The 27,187-nt window shown below is 36.4% G+C and overlaps 1 protein-coding gene across 4 annotated transcripts in view; it reads left to right on the top strand.

Annotated features, from left to right (window-relative positions):
• The window catches only part of PKHD1 (PKHD1 ciliary IPT domain containing fibrocystin/polyductin), a 443,703-nt gene that overhangs the window by 287,865 nt on the left and 128,651 nt on the right, over positions 1-27,187 (top strand). For all 4 annotated transcript variants that reach the window (XM_061398409.1, XM_061398410.1, XM_061398408.1 and 1 more), the window contains 2 exons: positions 7,421-7,534; positions 9,903-9,990. In XM_061398409.1, the coding sequence (XP_061254393.1) occupies positions 7,421-7,534; positions 9,903-9,990 (202 nt within the window). The remainder of the gene's footprint in view (positions 1-7,420; positions 7,535-9,902; positions 9,991-27,187) is intronic.

Below are 27,187 nucleotides of genomic sequence, written 5' to 3'. Positions count from 1 at the left end.
TACTTTTTTATAATCTTATGCGTATGACTTTAACAAGACAGAAATTAGTTTAAGACCTTCATGAATATGGGAATTCTAGAGATCTGGATCATAAATCTAGTTTAGCAACTTGTTACACAACTTCTGGAAAATTCCCCAATAGTGGACTTATAACTATGATATCTTAGACCTCAGAGATTGTGTGAATCATCTGTATCAGCATGTAGATGATGGAACTGAGACCCACAGAGATTATTGATTGGTTCCAAGGTCTCATAGCTGGTAAAGAGCAGGACCAGAGTTAGAAGTTATTTTAGTCACTTCAAATCTTTGTCCTTCAAGCCTTTGCCCAAGGATTACCTTTACTATGAACATTTTCTGTCTCCATTCAGTAGGTTTTAGTGTATCTTTTCTTCTGGCTCATTCTATCATTCATATCATCATTATTGCACTCATTTTTATGTTATGAAATGGTATGTTCTCATGAATGTCTTCTCTGTATTAGATGATAGACTTTACAATATTTTTGTAACCTTTGTACTTAGGACATAGTACACTTCTGATAATGTGCCATAACTGACTAGTGTATATATAAATGAATGAACACATCTAAGTCTGTCTTTCAGCTTAATACCTTTTTCTTGCAATACATCCAGTCTCCTGACACTTAAATTTCAACATCTGCGAGGACGGACTTGTAGTGTTAATGTATAAGCGACTATGTTTCCCCACCCCCATATGGGAGAAATAAACGGGGGTAAAAACACATTGAAAAAATTGGTGATCTTGTACAAATCTAAAGTATTTTCAGTCTTACTCTGTCTAGGAGAGGAAGACTTATAAAAATGCCTGACTCAAAGCCTGTTCAATAAACATTGGTTTGTTGAGTGTTTTAAATGTTTGTATTTCTTTGCCCAGGAATAGCTGTCTGTACGCATCCTTTACACCACTGTCCTTTTTCAGATGAGACATCATTTCCATGCTTTAATTTGTATGCTTTGTTATCTTAGATATCAGTGATGTTAACATGTTATTGATCCAAATGTGCAACTCGATGGAAAGTGTTTTAATCTTATGCATACTTTTAAAATTGCAAAAGGAAAATTCTCTCGTGATAGTTTGTAGGAGAATTTCAGAGAGGGATAATCAGTAATAATATATGTGTGTCTTCAAAACTTCACAGAAATCTCCTTGATCCCTAAGTAAACAACACATGCCCCACATTTCAGTGTCCCTGAGGACTCTGCAGAACATTATACCTGGCCTGTCAGAGCCAGGTCACATGATGCACTGCCTAGTCACTCAGTAATTATGGTAGGAACTGGGTTTTTAGCCTAAAAGTTGTCACATATTGTTTTGCAGAGCCCATGATGGGTATTTGTCAGCCCTGTCTCACATTTGTAGCCAGGAGCCTAAGGTCATCATTAGCACATGACTTTGATTGTCAGGAAATGAAGTACTACGTGTATGGAAGTTTCATTGCTTCCATGATTGGGACTGTCTCAATCCTAAAGAAGAAGAAAAATCCATACACAGTTTATTGCCTTCCAAACTGACAGTTCTGTAAGGCTCATTGGATGATTAAGTAATAAGAAGGAGACAAACCAGAGAAAAGTGTAGATGAAAACATATCCTCCAGCTTAAAGCCACAATACCCAATAGTCAGACTTCTTGAGTTGCCAGAGAGAATCCTCAGATGATGTTTGTTTACAAATAATATATTAAATAAAAAACCCAAGCCAAAAAAAAATATATTCTTTCAAGTTTATGATTAAAAATATAACAAATTAACTATATATTTCATATGTAAATTTAAGGGTACATAGATATCTGTTAAATAGTTTGTAACTTAACTAATATAGATCATCAGCCAACTAATCAGTTTCTGTCTACACTGATCATTCTCTAATCAAACTACTGGTTAATAAAAAGGAAATCAAAATAATATGGCTTATAAATATTGTACTTATTTAACTACAAGGGCAAGAGCATAACAGCTGTGTTCTTTATAGGTTCAGCAAGCACTAAACTCCATTTCTGTGAGGTCCTAAGAAGATTGGTAGCCCACAGTTCAATAGCACATATTTCAATATCAGATCAAGAATAGAATTATCTATTTTCAGATGGATATTAGTTCTCTGACAAACATCACATTTTTCTTAAATGTATAGGTTTTAAAGCACGATCTATCTTGGGTTTGTGTCTACTAGACTGACTTAACAGTAACCATTTTGGTAAATAAACCTTAAAAATATGCATTTTTTGTATGTCAGTTATACTTCATTAAAGCTTTAAAACATTTAATGGTTTAGAGAAGCAGAAAAACAAACGTAATTTTGACCAATTTTCATTCTTTTGATGAATAAGTACTTATTGATGAGTATCCTTGAAATATAATCACTTACTGTGTTTAGAATATGACATGTGTATAAAATATAACACATGTACAGACAAGTTCATAAAATAAGGAGCACATAAACAGGAATCCATGCTGCTGCTGCTGCTGCTAAGTCACTTCAATTGTGTCCGACTCTGTGCGACCCCATAGATGGCAGCCCACCAGGCCCCACCGTCCCTGGGATTCTCCAGGCAAGAACACTGGAGTGGGTTGTCATTTCTTCCTCCAATGCATGAAAGTGAGAACTGAAAGTGAAGTCACCCAGTCGTGTCCGACTCTTAGCGACTCCATGGACTGCAGCCTACCAGGCTCCTCCATCCATGGGATTCTCCAGGCAAGAGTACTGGAGTGGGGTGCCATTGCCTTCTCCATGCTAGTGGGAATGTAATGGGATCTCACGATTGTGTTAATTTGTGTATCTCTAATGTGATTTGAGCACTTTTGAAATTTTTCTTGTCTATTTGGTATCTTTTTTTTTGAAGTAGCTACTCTCTTGCCCCCTTTTAAATGATGAATTATCTTTTTTATATTGATTTGTTGAAGTCACTTACATATTTTGGAAAGTACCTTTTGTTAGTTATATGTGTTGCAAATACCTTTGCCTAATCTGTGGCTTGCTTTTTCAGTCTTCTAATGGTGTTTCTAGATAACTGGAAAACCTTTATTTTAATATAATTCATTTTATAGATCTTTCCCTAGATGAACTGTATATTTTCACTGAAATATGGTAAGCAAACATATGCTGTATGGTTTTAATCCTTTTAAATTTGCTAAATTTGCTTTAGGGTCATCATATGATCCATATTTGTGAATGTTTTATGCAAGCTTGAAAATAATATATTTTCTTTATGAGTCTATTTCCCATCTACACCTATTATTTGTTAATTGTATTAGTCAAAACTGTTACATCCTTATTATTTCCTTGTTTATTTTATGAGCAGTTGTGTTTAATTTGACACTGTTATTTTAGGTATATCTACTTTTCCTTATACTTCTTTTAATTTTTGCTTTATTTACTCTGAAGCTATGATGCTAGGCACATACATACTTAGTATTCTTATGGGTGAAATGAGTCTTTTTTACTGTGGAGTATCTGATTGTTTTCTGCAAGAGGACTGGTTAAAATTACCTAGTTCACTGTTTGGGGGACAAACTATAAGTGAACTCTGCTAGAAAGACACAGCCTTTTCTCTCCGGGAGTGTACTGTAAAGAGTAGGAAGCCTAATAGAAGGCATTTAGAATACAGTTTTGAAGCATTGAGGGAAAACACGGGATGTGTGGTAGCCCACAGAAGGCCCCTTAACACAGATGTAGTTGACAGGAAGGATCGTAGAGAAGGTTGCCTCTGAGCTTGGTTTGGTCTTGTCTGGGGACTTGGTTAAGGTGGCTCAGCTCTTTAGCGTGGCAAGGAAACTGACAGGCAGGGGAAGGGAGTAGTTCTGAAGGCATAAATTTGTTTCCAATCATTTGCTATTTCAAAGCATTTTCCAATGTTCGCAATTATAAATAGATAACACTGCAGAGGAGAACTTTGGGCCTTGACCTTTGCCTGTGTTCCATACTATTTCTTTAGGGCAAGTTCCTCAAAGGAGACTTACTGCAACAAGGGGCCCGGACCTTTTTATGCACACAAGGGGACATCTAGTTCAAGGTCATAGGAGGCTTTTAGAAATAAACTACAGTGAAGCCAAGTTTTGAGGGGTGATTAGGAACAGGACAGGATGAGGCAGGCATATAAAAGCCTGGGGAATCTCACGGACACATAGGAGGGTAGAGGGAGCAGAAAGTAAGTAGTTCAGTGTATGTTGGCTTAGTTACCAGGTATGGAGAGTCATGCTCAAAGGGTGGACTTTACGTGTAAACTAGGTTTGTAATTGATTCTACCAAAGAGTTAATAAAATCATATAAGGCCCTTTTCCCTTTTTCTTACCTTTGAAGTTCATGGAATCCATTTGTACCATATTCCTCAAATCATTATAATAACAGTTATCTTTTATATACCAGAACTTACTTTCCTTCCATCTCCCCAGGTGATTTTAGCATCTGGAACGTATTCTGTTTCCCCTCCATTGCCCACCATCATCCTAAATTGTGACAACTTCTCTTTACTTCTTTCCTGTTCCTCTGTGGCCACGTGTTCACTGATGGGACTTTTCAGCCTAAGCCCAGCTCCCCTGCTCTTTAGCTGTGTCATTTCTTAAATGCTCCTTAACCTCTCTTTGTTGCCATCTCCTCATGAGAACCTTAGCGATATCCATCACTGGGTTGTGAGAATTCAGTGAAATCATGTATGCAAAAACACCTGGCTTGTCTCTGCAGCATGGCAACAACAATTTCCCCTCCTTTGTGAGTATCTGCATCCATCAAGCCTGAAAATGCCTTTTGTTACAGTTTAGAGCATCTCTAAGCAGCTTTAGAGAGGAAAATCGGAGAATTGTATGATTCCTAGATCCTTCTCTTAGCTATGGTTCCTCTCAATTAGGGACAAAGCCCAGGCTGGTGAGGGCGCTTCACCTTTCTTTTGCTGGATTTGAGCATTCAGTGAGGAGTTTGAACTTTAAGGCTTCTCATTGAACAGCTTCTACACATTCGAGAGACACTGTTTTCATGTTAACATAGCATGTCTTTCCTTCTCTTAGGTCATTCTTGCCTTCTTTCTGCTTGTTCCCTTGGTCTCCTTGTTTCCCTTCCCCCACATCACAGTGAAGAATCCAAACTCTGGCCATTTCAGATACCCAAAGATCACGGCAGGCTGACTAATTTTGCCCAGACTTTCTGTGAAAGCTCCGCATGTGCTGCTGTTTTGGGTTGCATAATTGATTTAATCTCTGATTTTAGAGGAACGTTGAACTCTTTTCGTGGGACTCTGCATACATTTCTCTAGGGCAAAAGCTGTCCTACTTTTTTTTTTTTTTTTCTCTCTGGTATCTGTTTAGTGCTAGGCCATTTCCCCCCCAAGAATCTAAACTACCCTCCGTGAAATAAATGAAATCACAGTTGGAAAACAGCTTACTGGACAGACTTCAAACCGCCAGATAAGAGCTACACTGCACACATTTTCTGAACATTCTCCTCCTCCCCAGCATCCCTTCTTTCTGCTCTAGCACGTCTTTGTTTTAGCTAAGAGGATATATTAGCCACTCAGCTGAGTACCTAGGTGGAGCCACCAAGTACCATCTTATTGAGAAAACAGGCTGTGGGGTCTAATTCTTGCATGCCCATTGGCCTACTGTTTGAATCCAGGAAAATTTACTTATCTCTCTGAGTCTTACTTTGAACACTCGTTTGTAGACCGATGGCTATGAAGCCTGGACTATAGAGCTAGGTATGCAGCAAGCTCGCAACTCACACTGAGCTTTTGGCTACCCAGGTATACATGGGGTGCCAACTGGGGAACATGATTTTATGCCCCTGAAAGACCACTTAGCCAAAAGAACAACCAGGACATTTTACGTTTCCATTTACTTCTTATCATATTTGGCAGCCTCATTCTGGGTTATGTTTTCAGGCATTTCAAAGTGGAAAGACATGTTTGATAGCAGATGTGTTTTGTCTGCTTCTCTTATCCAGTTTGGAGATAATCTTCTCATTAGTTGCTTCTTTAAAAATCTAATAAGTGTACTAAGTTGTTTTAGTCATGTCTAACTCTTTGCGACCTTATGGACTGTAGCCTGCCAGGCTCCTCTGTCTATGGGATTTTCCAGGCAAGAATACCATTTCCTTCTCCAGAGGATCTTCCAGACCCAGGGATCAAACCCGCATTTCTTACTTGTGCACTGGCATTGGTAGGCAGGCTCTTTACCACTAGTGCTACCTGGGCTTTGTAATGTTTCATATCCTCTAAGATATATTCCAGGACTTCCCTGGTGGCTCAGATGGTAAAGCGTCTGTCTACAATGCGGGAGACCCGGGTTCGATCTCTGGGTTGGGAAGATCCCCTGGAGAAGGAAATGGCAATCCACTCTAGTACTATTGCCTACAAAATCCCATGGACAGAGGAGCCTGGTAGGCTACAGTCCACGGGGTCGCAAAGAGTCAGACACGACTGAGCGATATATTCCTGAAGATATATTCCTGAAGAAAATAATCTTTGATAGGTTCATACTCAGAAACACAGTTTCAGTAATTTCCCCAAACAATTCTATTTCTGTGAAAGTGACCAAACTCTGCAGTTTACATCAACAACTGCTCATTGAACATCACAGCCTGAAGATTGTGTCCTTATGCTGTTAAAAGAGTTTAGGCTTAGATAATAACCTATTATTTGTTTCATAAAACACAGCACAAACAGATCATTGTTCAAATTCAGACCATTACTTACTAGTTGGATAAATTTGGATGAATTCCTTAGCCCCTGTTCCTCGTTCTGTATGAGTATTTAACACTGAGATGAGAATCTTACTTCTCTGGTGTGTTGTGAAGATTAATTGTTAAAATACATGCAAAGCAATGTGGGGATCCAGCCATAGACAGTGTATGTCAGGTTTTGCTGGAATAATGCTGGGTAACAAAGAATCCCCAAGTTTCAGTGGCTCTCAACAACAAATACTGATGCCAGACTCGGTTTGACTTGGTTCCAGCTAAGGGGTTTTGTTTGGGTCTGCTGCATATGTTTCTTCATCCAGACCCTGGGGGCTATTTAAGGAATTCTCCTTGCATGGCAGGAAATGTTATTATAAAAGATCAGATGAAACTTGTCCAGCATTTTAAAGCATCAACTCAGAACTGGCATTACTGTCACTTCTACCCAAATTTCATTGGCTGAAACAAATCATGTGACCAGGCTCACTGTTAATAGGTCAGGAAAGTACACTCTGCCTTAAAAAGAGTAAATATTTGCTGAGCAGTAATCCAGTCTCCCTCAGACAAGTTTGCTGCATCTTATTTCTCCACCTTTTCTTATTTCATCTGTGCAACATTGGCTGTTTTCCACCTGCTCTATTTTATAGCATCTATTTTGCACCCTCAAAATTACATCACAACTTCCTTCTATCTCCTTAACTTCAAATAAATTTACATTATATATTTTTCTTTTTAAACAGGTACTTCAGAAAATCCCTTAGAAAAAGAAAAAAAGCTTCTAATTCTCCTTAGAGCTTCAGAGGGAGTCTTTTGTGACCGTTTCAGTGGAATTCATATTGATCCAGGAACAATTGGTAAGAGTATAATGCCATTCTTATTAAAAATGAAATATATGTATTTCTGATAGGGAAGTATCATTCATAGAACACCTGTCAAATTCCAGGCACTCTTCCAGAGAATTTATATTTATGATTTCATTTAATGGCTCTCTGGTAAGGAGTATCCATTCTAGAGATGTCAAAACTAAGACTCAGAAATGATAAACAATATGCTGAAACCCATAGAGTGTTATGCTGTTAGAACCTTAGATTTTTATCCAGACTGGTCAGACACCAAAGGCTGGACAGTCTGTGTAGTTATTCATAATATTTTTAACTGCTAGATCTAAAGATTATTAAGAAACATTTACTGTTGACAGTTTCTTATTTGAAACTGCCATAGTACCAAGTCCTATTTTAAAATTCATCTACAGAAGAACAAAGAAACTGGGACTGAGCTTGTATAAGTATAATGTAAGGGCCACACAATAAAGTAGTTTTAAGGGAAAAGTATAGGAGACTCTTTATAGATTTCTGGTATTTTCTTATTTTCTCTGTATGGCAATTCCAATTTTATAAGATCTCAGTCACTCAGTAAAATGGAAACAATCATTGTAGGATAGTATGAAGTTTGATAACCTAGTTTCATAAAGTATAGCCCTTGCCATATAATACTTTGAGAGTGCTTTATTGCTTCCAAATGATTTTTCATAGGTGCTATTTATCTTTTTATGAACATGAGGTTAAGGAATATTTTACTTTTTTCCAAGTTGACAAACTAGATGGATCATAACAGGAACACAGACTTTTTTGGTCTGGTAACCAGTATGTTCCATGGAGTGCCACCAAAGACGTGAACTGGACTTGTGTTAGGAGTATATGAGGGTGTGCGGCTTGATTCCCAATGTCAGCTGTATTGCCAAAAAAGTATTTTTTGAAAATTTCTCTGATGCTAAATTGAAAAAGGAATGAAATGTTTGTCACCGCATGAGTAAAATTTAAAATAATCTCTTCAAGTATTATAATCTCCTTGAAACAACTAAGAAATTGTATCGTTTTGCAGTAAACCTTTGGTGACTGGGAATGATCAGGAAATCTTTCTGGTAAATTAAAGGAAATAAAATGGTTTATGTTAAAATCTTTGTTGTTAGAAATTCTTCTAAATTACTCCATGTCCCTCTCCTATCTAGATATCTTAGCTAATAATGGAAAAGATTATTTTTTTGATAATGATGATATTATATTATTGTTATGAAAGACTGATTCCACGACATGTCCTGAAAGTGGGAATATTGTTTTCATTTCCACTAATCCTTCTTTTAGTTTTATTATCTTCTGACTTTTTGCTGAATTAGAGTATGGTAAAATTGTGGGTGCTGACACATATAGTTGATTAAGTTCTAATTAATTGAGCTTTTTTAGTTCACATTGGATGAAAGCCCAAAGCATACTATTTATGCCTGGCTGGTGTTTACTTCCTTTATTTATGCATTTGCTGCTAAAAATTGTGAAATCTTTGGATTTCAGTACAAGGGGTACATTAATCCAGGGGTATGAAGGCAATCAATCCATTTGGGTGCAGGAAGAAAATATTAGAACCTTCTATTCAAACATGTATAAATATATTCATTTGTATTTATGGTTATTTACCTAATAACAAATAAATATACATGTTAAGGGTGCACAGTCATAATTTTGGTGCTGCTTGATTTCATGCTCAAAACATATTTAGATGACTAAAATATGGAGAATTTTGCCTCTTGTGATTTTAAATGGCAATAAAATGTGTAAGAGGAAAGACCTGAAGGAATAAAACTGGACTTCATCAAGCATGTCCCTGGTAAGACTTTAATTTATGAGTCTGAAATAAATTATATTTTGAAACAAAGCAGTTAGAGATCTATCCTTTGATATCTATAATGCAAAAAAAAAAAAAAAAAAAAATCTGAAGTCCAGCTACTGAAAATAAAGCTCATAGCACCAAATCTTTTTCTTCAGGAAACAAAATTACCCTTTTCTTTGGAAAATCTACTGTATAACCCAAAATATCAAAACCAGTTAGCTTCCAACAGAGTTGCAAATAGTTTGGAGACACTTAATGGTGGAAATATAACTAGTTAGCTGGTAGAGTGGTCTGTTTTCCAGCTCTTGGATTTCTAGATGTGATGTAGCATTCATTTCTCTATAGCTTTAAAGAGAAAAATGTTTCATAGCCATGTGAGATAAAGGTGACTTGCTGAAAATAAAGCACTTAAATGTTCTTTTTATACTAAGGTGGACATCTTAACATATAGTTTCTGTATCACGTATCTTGCACAATAAGCCCTCCAATGAATTTTACTTGTGTGGTCTTAATTTTCTTGGAAGGAGTTTCCTATCAAACTGTTGCTCCTTTTATTTTCAGGAGTGTTTGGGAAAGTTCAGCTTCACAGTGCTTATCCTAAGAAATCCTGGACACGTCTTGGGGCTGACATAGCTTCAGGCAATGAGAGGTAAGGAATGAGAGTAATTTTAGGGGGATATATTTTTTGGTTTAACTTGCTTCAGCTGGAGGTTTTGTTACAATAGGAAATTAAATTTTAGATTAAGAATCATAATTCAAGGTTAGATAAGTGGGAAATATTAAAGGCTACAGGGATTTAAAATATTCTCTGTAACATAATAGAAGAATAAACCAAGCAAAAGGTGGGGGAGGATATAATTTATTTAAGGAGTAAATTTTATTTATTTATTTTTATTGTTTATTTTTTAACTTTCTGTTTTGTATTGAGGTACAGTTGATTAACAATGTTGCAACAGTTTTGGGTGAGGTTCTTAGCCATATATATGCATATATCCATTCTCCCCCAAACTCCGCTCCTGTCCAGGCTGCCACATAACATTTGCAGAGTTCTATGTGCTGTACAGTAGGTCCTTGTTGATCTATTTTAAATATAGCAGTGGGTACACGTTCATCCCAAACTCCCAGACTATCCCTTTCCCCCATCCTTGCCCCTGGCAACCGTAAGTTCGTTCTCGAAGTAAGGAGTAAATTTTAGATAATACATGTTTACTGCTGTCAGTAAATCTTTAAAAAATATGAATTCTATGAGATAATAGATAAAATATGAGGTGGGACTACAATATCTGAATTGAAATAATGAGACAAAATGAGTGAGATGAACTATATAAAGAATGTTATGGAATTTAAATTCAATGATGGAATTTAATAATACCTTGATGGCAATAAAGAATGAAATCACCGCTGCCTCAAAGTGAGTGCGTTTGTGCATGCTAAATCGCTTCAGTTGTATCTGACTCTTTGCGACTCTGTGGACTTGTAGCCGGCCAGGCTCCTCTGTCCATGGGATTCTCCAGGCAAGAATACTGGAGTGAATTGCCAAGCCCTTTTCCATGAAATGAGTAGGCAACATAAAAAAGAAACTGATGGAATCTACACAAATTAAAAGATAAGATAAAGAGATAAAAATAATAAAAGAGAAGGTATTAGAGAACAGAAAATAAAAGCACATTTTGGTAATAGCTCTTTTAAATAAGAGTCCAGAATAATGACACCACAAAGAATAATTAAAACTTAACTAAAAACACATAAAAGAGTTGGAATTAGTTCCATTTCATTTGAACAACATTGAGAATCATGACTGCTCCAAATCCTCACAGCACAAGAAAAAACAGTGAAAAAAGTAAGAGAAAAACAAAAGAAGACATAAAGCTTGATAACATTAGAATTCTCTACACCATTAAATGTCAGAAGATAGTAGTGCAAGAATCTATACATGTGTAGGGAAAATGATTCTAGGCAAAGGTTTGGCTTATAAACATAGACCCTGCTAAAATGCTGTTCGCATATGAAAGCAAAATATACCTTCCACTTTCCAAGAACTGAAAAAAATTAAAAACTGTGTTCTAATAAAGAGATTAAACTGAATCTAAAATTTAAGAGTGCAAATAAAATCCAGAAATTGTAAAAAGGTTAATAAGAATAGGCATAGTAAGGAAAGTTTTACACTGGATAACATAATATAGAAATGTAAATCTCTAAAAAACATGATAGGAAATTACCAGTAACAGAAATAGTAATGAAAGTACAGATATGAGTATATCTGTACAGTAAGGTAAGTTTTATATCAGATAGTGTAATATCTTATATATGAAATATATAAAGTAAATCTCTAAAAAAAGAAAGGAAATTAATAGAAACAAAAATAATAATGAAAGTAATGAAGTTTGCTTACCTCTTTCAGTTTAAACCTTTAAATTAGATTAAAATTATAAAGAAAAAATGAAGAAATATGACTAGTAAAAATTTAATTGGTATATATAAAATATACATTTGTTTACCCCAATATAATTATAATTAAAAAGTTTAATAAATTTTAATAAATTATATACAACATAATCACAGTAAAATAAACAGAGATTAACACAAAATTTTAGCCAACTACCTTAATCTTTTGCAAGATGTAAGAAAAAAAATGATATATCTTCTCCTAAATAACTTTTGTATTAAAGAGATCAAACTTTTATAAATAGAATACTTGGAAAATAACAGTAATAAGAATAATTGAATAAGACATGGCCATACATGTCATCACATTAAATGCTTTTATTGTTGAATAAGAAAATATAAAAATAAATGAATCAGGTCGTTAGTATTAGAAACCAGAAACAAAATAACCACAAGCCTAATGAAATCAATACATACCTGATAAAGACAGAAATTGGTAATTTACAAAGTAGGAAATTAGTAGACTTGATCTTTTTTTTTTAGAAGTACTGGTAAATCTTTAATAACTAAGTACACAAAACAAAATATAATTCAGAAATGGAGATTTAAATATAATAGATATTGAAGAGATTAAAATTGTAATCTAAAAATATGTATATCTATAGAGTATCATTCTGAAATTAAGAAAAAATAACTTATATATAGAAACATAAATGATCATAATTGTCTAAAGAAGACTAAAAATTGAGAGAACCAATAACAGCAAAAATCATAATGTTATCAAATATTTATTTCCAAGAATACATTTTGCTCAAATAAATTTATGGCATGTTCTACTCATTCATTCAGTCATCAAATACTTATTGTGTTGTATAATCTATTCCATAGCATAGAAAAATATATGAAGATTGCCAATTTGTTTTAGCAAGCATGTATAAAATAATTTTTAAAACAGCTGCTAAAGATAACTCAAAAAGAGAAAACTGAGGCAACATCCAAGTTGTATCCTAAATAAAACAGCAACAAATGAAATCCAGTAATTTATTGGAAAATGAGTGATTAATTCAAGCGAAGCAGGATGGTTTGAAATGAATTAATTAATATAACTTACCTAAATAAAACAATATAAAGACTAAGAATTTGTTCAGTTTGGTACAAAACAGAAATGCATTTAGTAAAATTCAGCTGGCATTCTTGGAATAAATGATAAATTAAGACTATACCGATATGTTTCTTAATGGGGTGGTTTAGTCATTAGTTGAGAATCACTGCTTTAAGTAATAATACAAAATAAATAATTAAAAATCTCTCTTATACAAGCAACTTTCTTTTCTATTGAAAAACTGACATTAAAAATCGTTGTATATTACAGCTATCATTAAAAATAGTTATCAAATTTTTAGCCAATATATTGAATAAAGTAAATACTGTAACTAAAAAAATCAGCTGTAACTACCAAGAGGAATTCAAAGTATCGTGTTTTTTTTTTTTTTTTTTTGCTGATTATATACACTTTTGTTCTAGAAAAGTAGAGAATCATCTGAAAAAACAACAGGAGCATTCAGTAAAAGCACAAATCAATAGGCTTTTAATATGTGAGCAATAAAATTTTAAATTACAGTGTACAGTGTTATTTAAAATTTCAATTGAAAATATCTATAAATAAAGAAGTGAAATTACAGGAGCCATAAAAGCAGATCTATAAAACACCAGTCAAAGGCATAAAGGAGATTGGAATAAATGATGATGCATAACATAAATGGAAAAACTCAATGTTTTAAACATGTCAATTTGATGCAAATTTAATCACAAACCAAATAAATGCATTTTGAATCTGACTCATTAAATCTATGTCTTTTGGTACAATAAATACTTGAAGATAGCCAAACATTATCAATTATTGAATACATACACACATATATATATGTATATATATGTATATTGCTTTCCTGGTAGCTCATTTGGTAAAAAATCCTCCTGCAATGCAGGAGACCTTGCTTTGATTCCAGGAAGACCTGCTGGAGAAGGACTAGGCTATCCACTCTAGTATTCTTGAGCTTCCCTGGTGGCTCAGCTGGTAAAGAATCTACCTGCAATGTGGGAGACCTTGGTTTGATCCCTGGGTTGGGATCCCTTGGTGAAGGGATCTTTCATATATATATATATATAAAGGTGTGTGTGTGTATATATATATGTATGTATGTATATATGTGTGTATGTATATATATATGTATGTATATATATGTATATATATATACACACACACACCTTTAATGTGAATAATTATTGTTATTGGCACCAGAACAGGAGAGACTACATAGCAATAGACCCAGGTATGTATCATTATTTAGAATTGGAATAAATTAGCATATATATATATATGCTATGTATATATATTAGCATATATAAATTAGCTATATATATTAGCTATATATTATATATAATTATAATATCAATTATATATTATATATAATTATAATATATATTATAATAAATAATATATTATATATAAATTAGCATATATTAGCATATATTAGAATATATCGGAATAAATTAGCATATGTATAATGTGAATATATGTATATATATGTATGTATGTATATATGTATGTATATATATGTGTGTATATATATATACACACACACACCTTTAATGTGAATAATTATTGGCACCAGAACAGGAGAGACTACATAGCAATAGACCCAGGTATGTATCATTATTTAGAATTGGAATAAATTAGCATTTCAATTTTAAGGGCTTCCCATTTAGTTGAAAATTTGTGCTGGAATAATTGGTCAATGCTTGGGAAAAATATAAAATTAGATTCTCACTTTATCCTTTACTGTAAATTATCAGTTCAGTTCAGTTCAGTTGCTCAGTCATGTCCAACTCTTTGTGACCCCATGGACTGCAGCATGCCAGGCTTCCTTGTCCATCATCAAGTCCCAGAGCTTGCTCAAACTCATGTCCACCGAGGCAGTGATGCCATTCAACCATCTCATCCTCTGTCATCCCCTTCTCCTCCTGCCTTCAATGTTTCCCACCATCTGGGTCTTTTCCAATGAGTCAGTTCTTCGCATCAGATGGCCAAAGTATTGAAGCTTCAGCTTCAGCATCATTCTGGACAGATTTCCTTTAGGATTGACTGGTTTGATCTCCTTGCAATCCAAAGGACACAGTTCAAAAACATCAGTTCTTTGGTGCTCAGCTTTCTTTGTAGTCCAACTCTTCCATCCATACATGACTACTGGAAAAACCAGAGATTTGACTATACAGAACTTTATTGGCAAAGTAATGTCTCTGCTTTTTAATACGCTGTCTAGGTTTGTCATAGCTTTCCTTCCAAGGAGCAAGTGTACTGTAAATTATAGAGGAATTTAAAATGACTAAATGTTATAAAGCAAAACCATGAAATTATCTGAAGAACATTTAAGTAAATATTATATAATTTTGAACTAGGAAACACTTGTGGGATCATAACAAGAATTACAACAAACATAACAGCAAGAAATAATAGATTTGAAAACATTAAAAAGACCAGTATTTTTACATGTCAGTTACAAAATAAAATGGCAATTGACAAAGGAGAAAATATTTGCAATATACAATAGTACATATGGAGGGTTAATATTTTTGTATGTAAAGCACTCTTAAGAATAAAAAGAAAACAATATGAATACCAGAAGATCAATTGCTAAACAGTTGAATGAATTGCATGAATCACAAAAGAAGACATGCATATGACTAACAAACATATGGAAAAATGTTCTGTACTAGAACTGAAATAAATATTAAGCAAATGAAAATTAAATACCGTTTTAAAATTTCGCATTGGCAAAAGTGAAAAAGAATGAATTCCAGGTGACAAAAAGGAAGAGATACAAGCAGTGGGGATGGGGGAGAAATATTACATATTAGCCTACTTTTGTAACTAAAAATAATATTTAAGTATGGATATATGTAAATAAAGAAATGTCTGAAAGACATATAGCACAGCAAGGAAACTGTTGATGAGTTGATAGCTGCTGCTTTGGTGTGTTTTTCTCTAAGTACAGAATATCTTAATAGAAAGTTGTTATTTTTGTAGTTATACTAACATTGTTATATATTTCAATACAATTTTTGTGAATTCTTACCATATGTCAGACATTGAACAGTGGCCTGAATATACAATTACCAGTGAAAATTGACATGATCTCTGCCCTCAGACATTAATCAAACAAATAAAGAGTAATGTAAAATTACATCTGTGATAGAGGCTATGAAGGAAGGTGGTATAGAATTCTGAAAACATGAGAACTTGAGGCAATGATTGAGGTTAGAGAAGGCTTCCTTGAAGAGTGATTTCAAAGGTGGGGACTGAAAGATGAGTGGGCATTCACTAAGCAAAGAGAGGGCAGGGTGTGTGTGAAGAGTACTGTAGCCAGAGCAGACAGCGCTTAGTCATTCAATAAATAGCTGATGAGCATTTACTATGTGCCAGGTGTGGCTATAACCACTGCACATTTAGAGGCAAATTTGAAGAAATGGCTGTCATCTGGGAGTCTACATCTTAGTGGAGGGAGATAGAAAATAAACAAGCAAATCAAAAAATATGAAGGACATAGTTACATAGTTATAGATTATAAAATGTGCTGCTGCTGCTGCGAAGTCGCTTCAGTCATGTCCGACTCTGTGCGACCCCATAGACATAGACATATAGACCCCATAGAGCCTACCAGGCTCCCCTGTCCCTGGGGTTCTCCAGGCAAGAACAGTGAAGTGGGTTGCCATTTCCTTCTCCAATGCATGAAAGTGAAAAGTGAAAGGGAAGTCGCTCAGTCGTGTCCGACTCTTAGTGACCCCATGGACTGCAGCCTACCAGGCTAGTAAGGAAATAAACTGGGTGGTATGATCCAAGATAGCTGGGGGATATGAGGTGTATCCTTTTACACTGAGTGGACAGGGAGGATCTTTCTAGAGAAGGGAAATGACAGAAGCCAAGTCACATGGTACCTTGTTTACATGTGAGAGATCAAAGGGAAAGTTACAGAGCGTTTTCTACAGAGGAATTGATGGAATCTGATTTAGGTTTTGAAATTGCTTAGACTTTCCTGGTGGCTCAGTGGTAAAGAATCTGCCTGCAATGCAGGAGACACGGGGTTCTATCCCTGGGTCAGGAAGATCCCCTGGAGAAGGAAATGGCAACCCACTCCAGTATTCTTGCCAGGATAATTCCATGGACAGAGGAGCCTGGTGGGCTACATTCCATAGGGTCGCAAAAGAGTCAGGCACTACTTAGCACTACTTAACTACTAAACAGCAACAACTGGTGCTATGAAATTGATGTATCATGAAGACAAGAACAGAAGCTGGGGTATCTGGAGGTCAGCTGAGGTAAAAAACATGGTGGCTGGGACTGGGGAGGAGGCAGCGGAGATGGAGAGAAGAAATGATGCTGTCTGATTGCTGATGAATTGAATATTGAGATGGGGGAGTCCTTCTGGTTTTTTGATTGATCAACCTGGTGGGTGGTGGAAGAATGCACTGAGATGGGGAGATTCGGAGAGGAACAGACTTGTCAGGACAGACGATGGCAGGGATGTGCTAAGTTGGAGACACCAAGTCGAGATGTGAAGAAGGCAGTTTAATACAGAACATAGGGCTCAGTGAGACCATGACAGTGAGGCATCCTGTTGATGAAGTAGATGGTGTCACTGATCTAGAAGCGTATCAACCAGGAGAGGAGAAAACTGGAGGCTGGACATGAGACTGAGGCCAGTCTAATTTTTAAGAAGTTGATAGAGGAGGAGTTAGTGCAGGTGATTGAGGCAAAGAGACCCAAGAGGTGAGTCTGTGCTGGGAAGAAGAATGGAGAACATGAGGGACCTGAATGCCAGGATGGTTGATGAGGAGAGAACAGACCAAGCCATGATGACAGGGCTTCAAGGGTTAGTTACAAGGCAGGGCTATATTCACTGATGTTATCAAGAATTTCAGTGTTTAGCCTCCTAATAGCATCGTGCAACTATTTTGGGCTTTGAAGGGGATTGTATGGATGGGAGGTAGCACCAATACTCACATTTTTATGTCTAAAAAAATCATTCTAGGTACAACACAGACAACAGGAGGGGCCAAAAACAGATCTAGGGATGCTACTTAGGAGGTGCAAGTGAGAGGCAGTGTAACTTGTAGTGGAGAGAAGTGTGTAGATGTATAGACAGGAGACAAAATCTCTAGGATTGTTACCACAAGAGTGTGGGATCCAGCTGCTCGCTGCTCAAAAGTCAATAAACAGGCCAGGCTGATGGAAAGCAAGGTCTCCTTTATTTCAGATGCTGGCAGCAGGGTGTGGGGAGGGTGGTGGACATCTGTCTAAAGGTCGACTCTTCCTCCCTTACAAGCAGGGGGTGAAAGCTTTTATAGGCAGAATGTATGTGTGCGAGGAGGGAGGAGGCTCTGCATGCAGAAACAGCATAGTCATCTCTAACGGTCATTTGCAAATTGGTCATCAGTGGTCTGACCAGTATCATCTTGGTTGTTTTAAGTTCAGTTCAGTTCATTTGCTCAGTTGTGTACAACTCTTTGCGACCCCATGGACTGCAACATGCCAGGCCTCCTTGTCTATCACCAACTCCGAGAGCTTGCTCAAACTCATGTCTATTGAGTCAATGATGCCATCCAAACATCTCATCCTCTGTCATCCCCTTCTCCTCTTGCCTTCAATATTTCCCAGCATCAGGGTCTTTTCCAGTGAGTCAGTTCTTTGCATCAAGTGGCTAAAGTATTGGAGTTTCAGCTTCAGCATCAATCCTTTCAATGAATATTCAGGGTTGATTTCCTTTAAGATTGACTGGTTTGATATCCTTGCAGTCCAAGGGACTCTCAAGAGTCTTCTCCAACACCATAGTTCAAAAGCATCAATTCTTTGGTGCTCAGCTTTCTTTATAGTCCAACTCTCACATCCATACATGACTACTGGAAAAACCATAGCTTTGACTATATAGAACTTTGTTGGCAAAGTAATGTGTCTGCTTTTTAATATGCCGTCTAGGTTTGTCATAGCTTTTCTTTCAAGGAACAAGCGTCTTTTAATTTCATGGCTTCCATCACCATCTGCAGTGATTTTGGACTCAAGAAAATAAAGTCTGTCACTGTTTCCATTGTTTCCCTATCAATTTGCCATGAAGTGATGGGACCAGATGCCATGATCTTAGTTTTCTGAATGTTGCGTTTTAAGGTAACTTTTTCACTCTCCTCTTTCACTTTCATCAAGAGGCTCTTTAGTTCCTCCTCACTTTCTGCCATAAGGATGGTGCCATCTGCAGGTCTGAGGTTATTGATATTTCTCCTGGCAATCTTGATTCCAGCTTGTGCTCCATCCAGCCTGGCATTTCACATGATGTACTCCGCCTATAAGTTAAGTAAGCAGGGTGACAATATACAGCCTCGACATACTCCTTTCCCAGTTTGGAACCAGTCTGTTGTTCCATCTCCTGTTGGTTTTTTAGTTAAACTAAGTTCCATTTGTTCCCATTTCTTTGAGGCCAGTTCTCAGAATTGTGGCAGCTCATGTTCTGGGTCATCTGGTCATCATGTAGTTAACTTCTTCCACCTAGTGTTTTAGTATCTATAAGACAGCACACAGGATATGGCTTAGAATATTATCTATAAGCCTTTGAGAAAGAATGAAAGGTCCTTGACTATGATTAATGGTTATATTATTATTATTTAGTCTCCTTATTGTTTTTCTTTGTTTCCACATTTTTTACTTCTCTGATTGATCTTATTTGACTAGAGTTTTCCCAGACAAAAGGCAGGCAGAGGATATGGTGGGAGGGAGTGGGCAAGGACTGTAGGATCCTCTCCATCTCAGGATGAACTGGGCGTGAGGTGCTTTCTTGGTTCTGGTTTGTGTGAATGGGTGGCAGCACCATTCACTAGTGGAGGACTAAATTTGTTGGAAAAGATGAGTTCAGATTTGGTCATGTTGAGTTTGAAGTGCTTTTCTGATGCCCAGAAGAATTTGTCAGGGAGGCATTTCTAACAGGAATCAATAAGAATCTTTAATTGTTATCAGGTTAGCAAGTTGGAATTTGGCAGGAGCCATATGAATGGATTTTTCTTATAAGAATGTGTTAAAAACCTCATTCAGAATCAAGTTATAGGCTATTCTGAAAGAAACTCAATTTTATTAATTAAAACTATCGATAGTAATTAACTAGCTGCCACTTACTGAGTTCTTATCATCTAGGCTCATTCTGTGTCAGACATCTACCAAGCATCGTACATACATTATCTAACTTAAATTTCTCAGTGCTACAAGTTAGATGTTACTATCTGCACTTTATAGATACAAAAACTGAGGCTGGAGAAGGTAAGTAAAATTTCCAAAGTCAGAAAGCTATAGTTTCTGAGGTTGGATTTTTACCATAGCTTGTCTGATTCCACTTTTTGTGTTCTACATACTACAAATATTAAAAATACAATCATATTAAAAACAAAATTATTTAGTATCAGTCCTGAGGAGGCGTACTTTAATACATTTATATATAATGATATATGGTTATCATAGTGCATTCATTTTATGGATTTCTTTTTTTAACCTTTTATGTGAAATAATTTAAGATTCACAAGAAGTTGCAAAAATAATAGAATTCCCATGTACCCTTGATTCAGCTTTCCTTGATGATATCTTACATAACCACAGACTATACAATTCAACAAGTTGATATTAGTACAGTATTAACTGAACTACAGATCTCAATCAACCTGTTTCTTTAAACATTGATCTACAATCTTCCTTCTATTCAGATCAGATCAGATCAAATCAGTCGCTCAGTCATGTACAACTCTTTGCGAACCCATAAATCGCAGCACGCCAGGCCTCCCTGTTCATCACCAACTCCCGGAGTTCACTGAGACCCACGTCCATCGAGTCAGTGATGCCATGCAGCCATCTCATCCTCTGTCGTCCCCTTCTCCTCTTGCCCCCAATCCCTCCTAGTATCAGAGTCTTTTCCAATGAGTCAACTCTTCACATGAAGTGGCCAAAGTACTGGAGTTTCAGCTTTAGCATCATTCCTTCCAAAGAAATCCCAGGGCTGATCTCCTTCAGAATGGACTGGTTGGATCTCCTTGCAGTCCAGGGGACTCTCAAGAGTCTTCTATTAAAAGCCAATTTAATATGTCTTTCTAATATTCCTTTTCTTTATAGTTTATTATAAGATATTGAATGTAGTTCCCTGTCCTATACAGTAAACCCTTGTTTATATTATATATGGTAGTGTGCATCTGTTAATCCCATATTGCCAATTTATCCCACACCTCCATCCCCTTTGGTACCCATAACTTTATTTTTCACGTCTATCTGTTTCTCTTCCATAAATAAGTTCATTTGTATTATTTTGGGTTACACATACAAGTGATACCATAAATATTGTCTTTCCCTGTCTGACTTGTTTCACTTAGTATGACAATTTCTGGGTCCATCCATGTCGCTGCAAATGGCACTATTTCATTCTTTTTTTTTAATAGCTGATTAATATTCCGTTGTGTATACATACCATGTCTTCTCTATCTTTTCATCTGTTCTTTGGCACTTGCGTTGTTTCCGTGTCTCTACTATTATAAATAGTGCTGCTATGAACGTTGGGGTGCGTGTATCTTTCCAAGTTCGAGATTTTGTCTTTTCCGGATCTGTGTTGGAGGGGTGGGATTGCTGGATCATAGGGTAACTCTATTTTTAGTTTTTAAGGGAACTGCTACGTTATTTGCCACAGTGGCCGCTCTGCGGGTACACTTTGTTTGGAGTATTCATTGTGTCTCCTTCTGCTACACTCTCACTTGGGCATTCCATGTGCCTTTCTATAACAGCTTCTGTACTGGCTTCCTAAATGTTTGACAAATGTGATTAGAGGGTCAGAAGTACCCTTGCATCTCTTCTTTACCTTTACACTTCCTACGGCTCTTTAAAGATTCCATCACACCTCCCACAGGACATTCAGTCTCCCCTCCAGCACACACTGATTTTCTACCATTTGAATCAATATACCACGTGATTCTATGATTTATAATTTTAATAAAAATATGCTTCGTAGTGATTGATACTAAGCTGCTTCAGGTATGCATGTCCTGTTCCTCCAAGTAGTGTTCTACAGGAGAGGAAAATACTGTGTTTTTTTTTTAATCGATTTGATGTATTATTTAGCATCCAGCACACAACAGAAATTAAAAAAGAGTTCTAATAAGTGTGTGCTACACTGGACTGATGGATCTTTTCTGGAAATCAAACCTTATGGAGCCTGTTGACTCAATGGCATCTTGTCTAATAAATTAGAGTATTGAATTTAAATTAGAAAATTATTATAATTATTTTTGTGCTCATTAATCAAACCTCATGATTATACTATAACAACTTAGTTCAAATATTAGAACATAGAGATGGTGGCCTTATTCATTTATTAGCAGGAGTTCAGGATCACATTGTAGTATCCAAAAGAAGATTGTTCCTTTTGGTCCAATGAGCTGGTGGGTCCTAATCTCAAACTGGCTATTGTCTCCATGCTTGGAAAAGACATATGAGTTAGGAAGGGAGGAGGGACATAGATTCCTACAATGAAAATGAGCTGGAACATTGAGGACAGCAGATTAAAATACTTTTAATTATGCAATTAACTAAAAGTGTATTTCAGGTAAAGTACTTTCTCTGAGTCTCAGTTTCTTTTTCTATAATAGGAAAACAATAATACTTGGTTAATAGAGTAGTTATAAGGATTAAGTGAATCAATGTGTATAAAGCACTTAGGCCGGTTTCTGGCACCAAGTCAGCCTCACGTCATGGTAGTTATTACACTAACCAGGATTCTTTCAATGGAAAGTAAAAGTAAAAGTAAAAACAACCCTTCTTAATCCATTTGGGAAATTGCATCGGGCCCTCCCTCCACCTCTCCTGTTTCTCTATTTCAGTCTCACTTGTTCCTACTGAAGAGATTTCCACTTTCTGTAGGGTGCAACTGAACCCCGAAGCTGTTGGCTTTTCCCAGCTTTACCATTAGAGAGAAAATTTCTCTTTCTCCTTAGTTGCAATTCAAAAGTCCAGGAGACTACAGTTGCTAGCACTGTATTGTATAACTTGCTAAGAGAGTAGAACTTGAGTGTTCTCACCAAACAATAGCAAAATAAGGGTGAATGTGTGAGGTGACTGACATATTAATTAGCTCAGTGGGGAAATCTTTTCATAATGTGTATATCATATCAAATCAGCATATTATATGCTTTAAATATCTTGAGTGAGTGAATGAAAGTTGCTCAGTCGTACCTGACTCTTTGTGACCCCATGGACTATATAGTCCATGGAATTCTCCAGGCCACTGTATTGGAGTGGGTAGCCATTCCCTTCTCCAGGGGATCTTCCCAACCCAGGGATCAAACCCAAGTCTCCCTCATTGCAGGCGAATTCTTTACCAGCTGAGCCACAAGGGAAGCCCTACAACTTTATTTTTCGATTATACCTCATAAAGCTGGAAAAGGGAAAGGATTTTAACTAATGAAGGCAGGTTGGATCCCTTGGCCACCCTTTGGCAAAAGGTGTGCAGCTCTCACTAGGACCACTTAGTGTGGTGAATGAGGAGATCAGGTCTCAGAAGAGATGTGATGCATTTCCTGGAACAAAGGAGAAAATAGATCAGGTAGACAAACAGTTGAGGGCTTTCCCGATGGAGATGTGGGCCCAGTCCCTGGATTGAAAGATCAACTGGAGGAGGAAAATGGCAACCCACTCTAGTATTCTTGCCTAAAAAAATCCCGTGGACAGAAGACCCTGATGGGCTACAATCCAAAGGGCCTCAAAGAGTTGGACATGACTAAGCATGGCATGGGATGGCAGACAAACAGTTGACCCCAAAGACCATTCATATTATCACCGTCACCATCAATACCATTACAGGATTCAGTTTCTTTAAACACCTCACATAATTCATTGGAGTCTGAGGGTCCTCGGCCAATTTCAATGGCAATTGACAAAAGAAAGTTTAAACAGGAGTTAAAAAAAAAAAAAGCCTCAGTATTACTAAAGATCAGAATTCTGTGGCTACTCTAATTCCTCAGGGAAGAACATTTTGACATCCAGCACTCTGAACCTATGGTCAAGTGCATCTGTTGTCATTAAGATTTCCCTAAAGTTTAATTAAATTCATTAAGTTATAGGTATTTCTATATGAATGCTTTTTACATGGTGGGAAAAAGTTTTAATTTTGTAAGTATATTTGTTTCATTCTTTGTAATTATGTTCGTTTGACCAAAAGTATTGCATTTTCCTCTAAACTAGGTAAATTTTAATGCAAAAATAAAGGAAGCTGCTGATATTTTGTTTATACTTTTCAAAAGTTATCTTTCAGGAGACTTTTGCAGTGATTATTCAGTTTCCTCTCTCTTCTCATATGGTTTCCATTTAGAGCCAATTATGTTGCAAACAACTCTTTTTATTTTTTGGTTTATTTATTATTTTTGGTGTGTTTTGCTCAGAAAAACGAGCAAATCTCCCCTCTCCCCTGTAGCTATAAGATTCTTATTAGTATTAATCAGACACATGAAATCGAGCTGGGATTCAAATCCTTAAGGCTTAAGCTAGGATTTCTTGAAATGGTTGATGGGTCTTCCTTCAAGTAGGAAGAGGGAATCTTTGAATTGAAGGAATTTAAGGAATATTGATACTTGACTAGCAGAACTGTCTAGGCTCTTAACACTGGAACCAAAATTTTCCCTGAATTTACCACTATTGCTGTGTAGACACAGAAGGAGCCATGCTCCCTTGCCATTTGTATATTTTCTTAAGAGATACAGAATCTCAAGATTTCAGTAGTATACAGGAGAGAGAATTGTTCGTAGATCTGTAAGGTTTTGGAAACCATCATGACAAAAGATAAGTTCATTTATATTTTTATTGTAAAGTTTGAATAATAATTTCAGTAACTCCTTTTCTCTTTGCCTAGAGAATTGTGAGGAGCTCTGGGGTTTACATAGCTGGATAGTGCTATTTCCATTAAATATTAACTATCAAGTGGCGCTAGTGTTAAAGAACCTGCCTGCCAATGCAGGAGACAGAAGTGATGTGGGTTCCATCGCTGGGTTGGGAAGATCTCCTGGAGTAGGAAATGGCAACCCACTCAAGTATTCTTACCTGCGGAATTCCCATGGACAGAGGAGCCTGGTGGGCTACAGTCCATAGGGTTGCAAAGAGTCGGACATGACTGAAGTGACTTAGTACACACACAACAATGTCAAAGTTGAGTAGCCACAGAAGACAGTACAAAATCATTTACAAAGCAGTGGTATCTGTTTTGTCAAAATGATGAACAGAAATGGGACTGGGTGTTCAGTGGAGAAGATTCCCATGGGATGACTTCTTGAAGGCAAAGGAGCTTCAGTAAATTTTTAAGGCTGAAGAGCAGAATATAGGAGATGATATTTTAATTGATAGGTGAGAAGCACATTATCTATTTCTTGGCAGAGTGAGCAGGTTCATCAAGTTGGAGCAGAGGACTTATATAAGGGAGTTGAGGGATAAGGCTCTAATTATTTCTTAGTTTATATTATGGTTCATACTTTGTGTTGCTCTGTGGGCTTCAACAAATGTATAATGGCATGCATCCACCCTTAAAGTATCACACAGAAGAATTTACAGCCCTATAAATCTCCTGTGCTCCCTAGGGAATGAGTTTTAATTCTCATTTTTCACAAGGAACTTTCCTGAACATTGTCATGACCTATGTCTGAAAAGCTCTATTCAACAATATAAATAAAAAATAAAAAGATTATCCCAATAATACTGGCCATGAAGGAAAGGATTGATTTCAGTTATACTCCTAATTGGCTTTGGTGTGACTTTATATCCATCACCTGATTTTCTTTTTAAGAAGTAAATTTTTTCTTCAATATACTACTTGGTAAGTTAGAAAATTTAGATTTAAGTGAAAATGACTAATAAACTCACCTTCCATTGGCGAGGTGACATTTTTTAGTGTACATCTTTCCTATTTTCTTTTTTCTGTGCATGCATTACTTTTATTAAAAATAAATGGGCATGTTATTTTATATCCTTTTTTTCAGACAATGAAAAAAATGAACACTGTAATTAAGTGTTCTGCTATAGTGTGCTTTTTAATGACTATATAATAATGCACTGTGGGGTTCTCAGGTGGCTCAGTAAAGAATCCACCTGCCAATTCAGGTGATGCAGGAAACTGGAGTTCGATCCCTGTGTTGGAAAGATCCCCTGGAGAAGGAAATGGCAACCCATTCCAGTATTCTTGCCACGATAATTCCACGGACAGAGGAGCCTGACCAGATACAGTTCATGGCGTCACAAAGAGTTGGACATGACTGATCACACACACGCACAATAATCTACTGTTTGAGTTACAGATCTCATAAATTCGTGGTTTATGAGATTATATAAATTCATAATATAGTCATTATGAAATGTAGGAGTTTCGCTTTTTATTATACGTGAAGAGCTAAGAATCAAACAGATAGGATGATGTCACTTAATGGAAAGAACTTGAATTTGATCAGGAGACTTAGGCTTAACTCAACCTCTGACTTCATTTAGTTATCCAATCTTGAGTTTTGTTATTTATTCTTTCTGAATCTTGGTTTCCTTGCCTTTAAAAGCTAAGGGTTGTTTTATTATTTTGTAACTGTGAGTTTTCTAGGATGTCATAGCAAATCAGCAAAGCATGTCTAAATTCTTTAATTAAAATTGTATAACTGACAGTAGTCTTTTCTCTGTCTTTTCCAGTCTCTATTCTTCTCTTTAACCTCAGGCACATCACATAGATTTAAATTAATTACAATCTTTGGTTAATAAAAAATTTACACCATTGGCCCACAAATGACCCCCTATAACTTTTTTTTTTTTTTTGGAAAGAGATGGGTATACCAGACCACCTGACCTACCTCTTGAGAAACTTATATGCATGTTAGGAAGCAACAGTTAGAACTGGACATGTAACAACAGACTGGTTCCAAATAGGGAAAGGAGGACGTCAAGGCTGTATATTGTCACCCTGCTTATTTAACTTACATGCAGAGTGCATCATGAGGAATTCTGGGCTGGAAGAAGCACAAGCTGGAATCAAGATTGCCGGGAGAAATATCAATCACCTCAGATATGCAGATGACACCACCCTAATGGCAGAAAGTGAAGAAGAACTAAAGAGCCTCTTGATGAAAGTGAAAGAGGAGAGTGAAAAAGTTGGCTTAAAGCTCAACATTCAGAAAACGAAGATCATGGCATCTGGTCCCATCACTTCATGGGAAATAGATGGGGAAACAGTGGAAACAGTGGCAGATTTTATTTTTGGGGCTCCAAAATGACTGCATTTGGTGATTGCAGCCAGGAAATTAAAAGACACTTACTCCTTGGAAGGAAAGTTATGACCAACCTAGATAGCATATTCAAAAGCAGAGATACTACTTTG

The sequence above is a fragment of the Bos javanicus genome, chromosome 23 (genome assembly GCF_032452875.1).
Source record: "Bos javanicus breed banteng chromosome 23, ARS-OSU_banteng_1.0, whole genome shotgun sequence".
Classification (NCBI taxonomy): Eukaryota; Metazoa; Chordata; class Mammalia; order Artiodactyla; family Bovidae; genus Bos; species Bos javanicus.
This window is presented reverse-complemented; position numbering and strand designations above follow the sequence as displayed.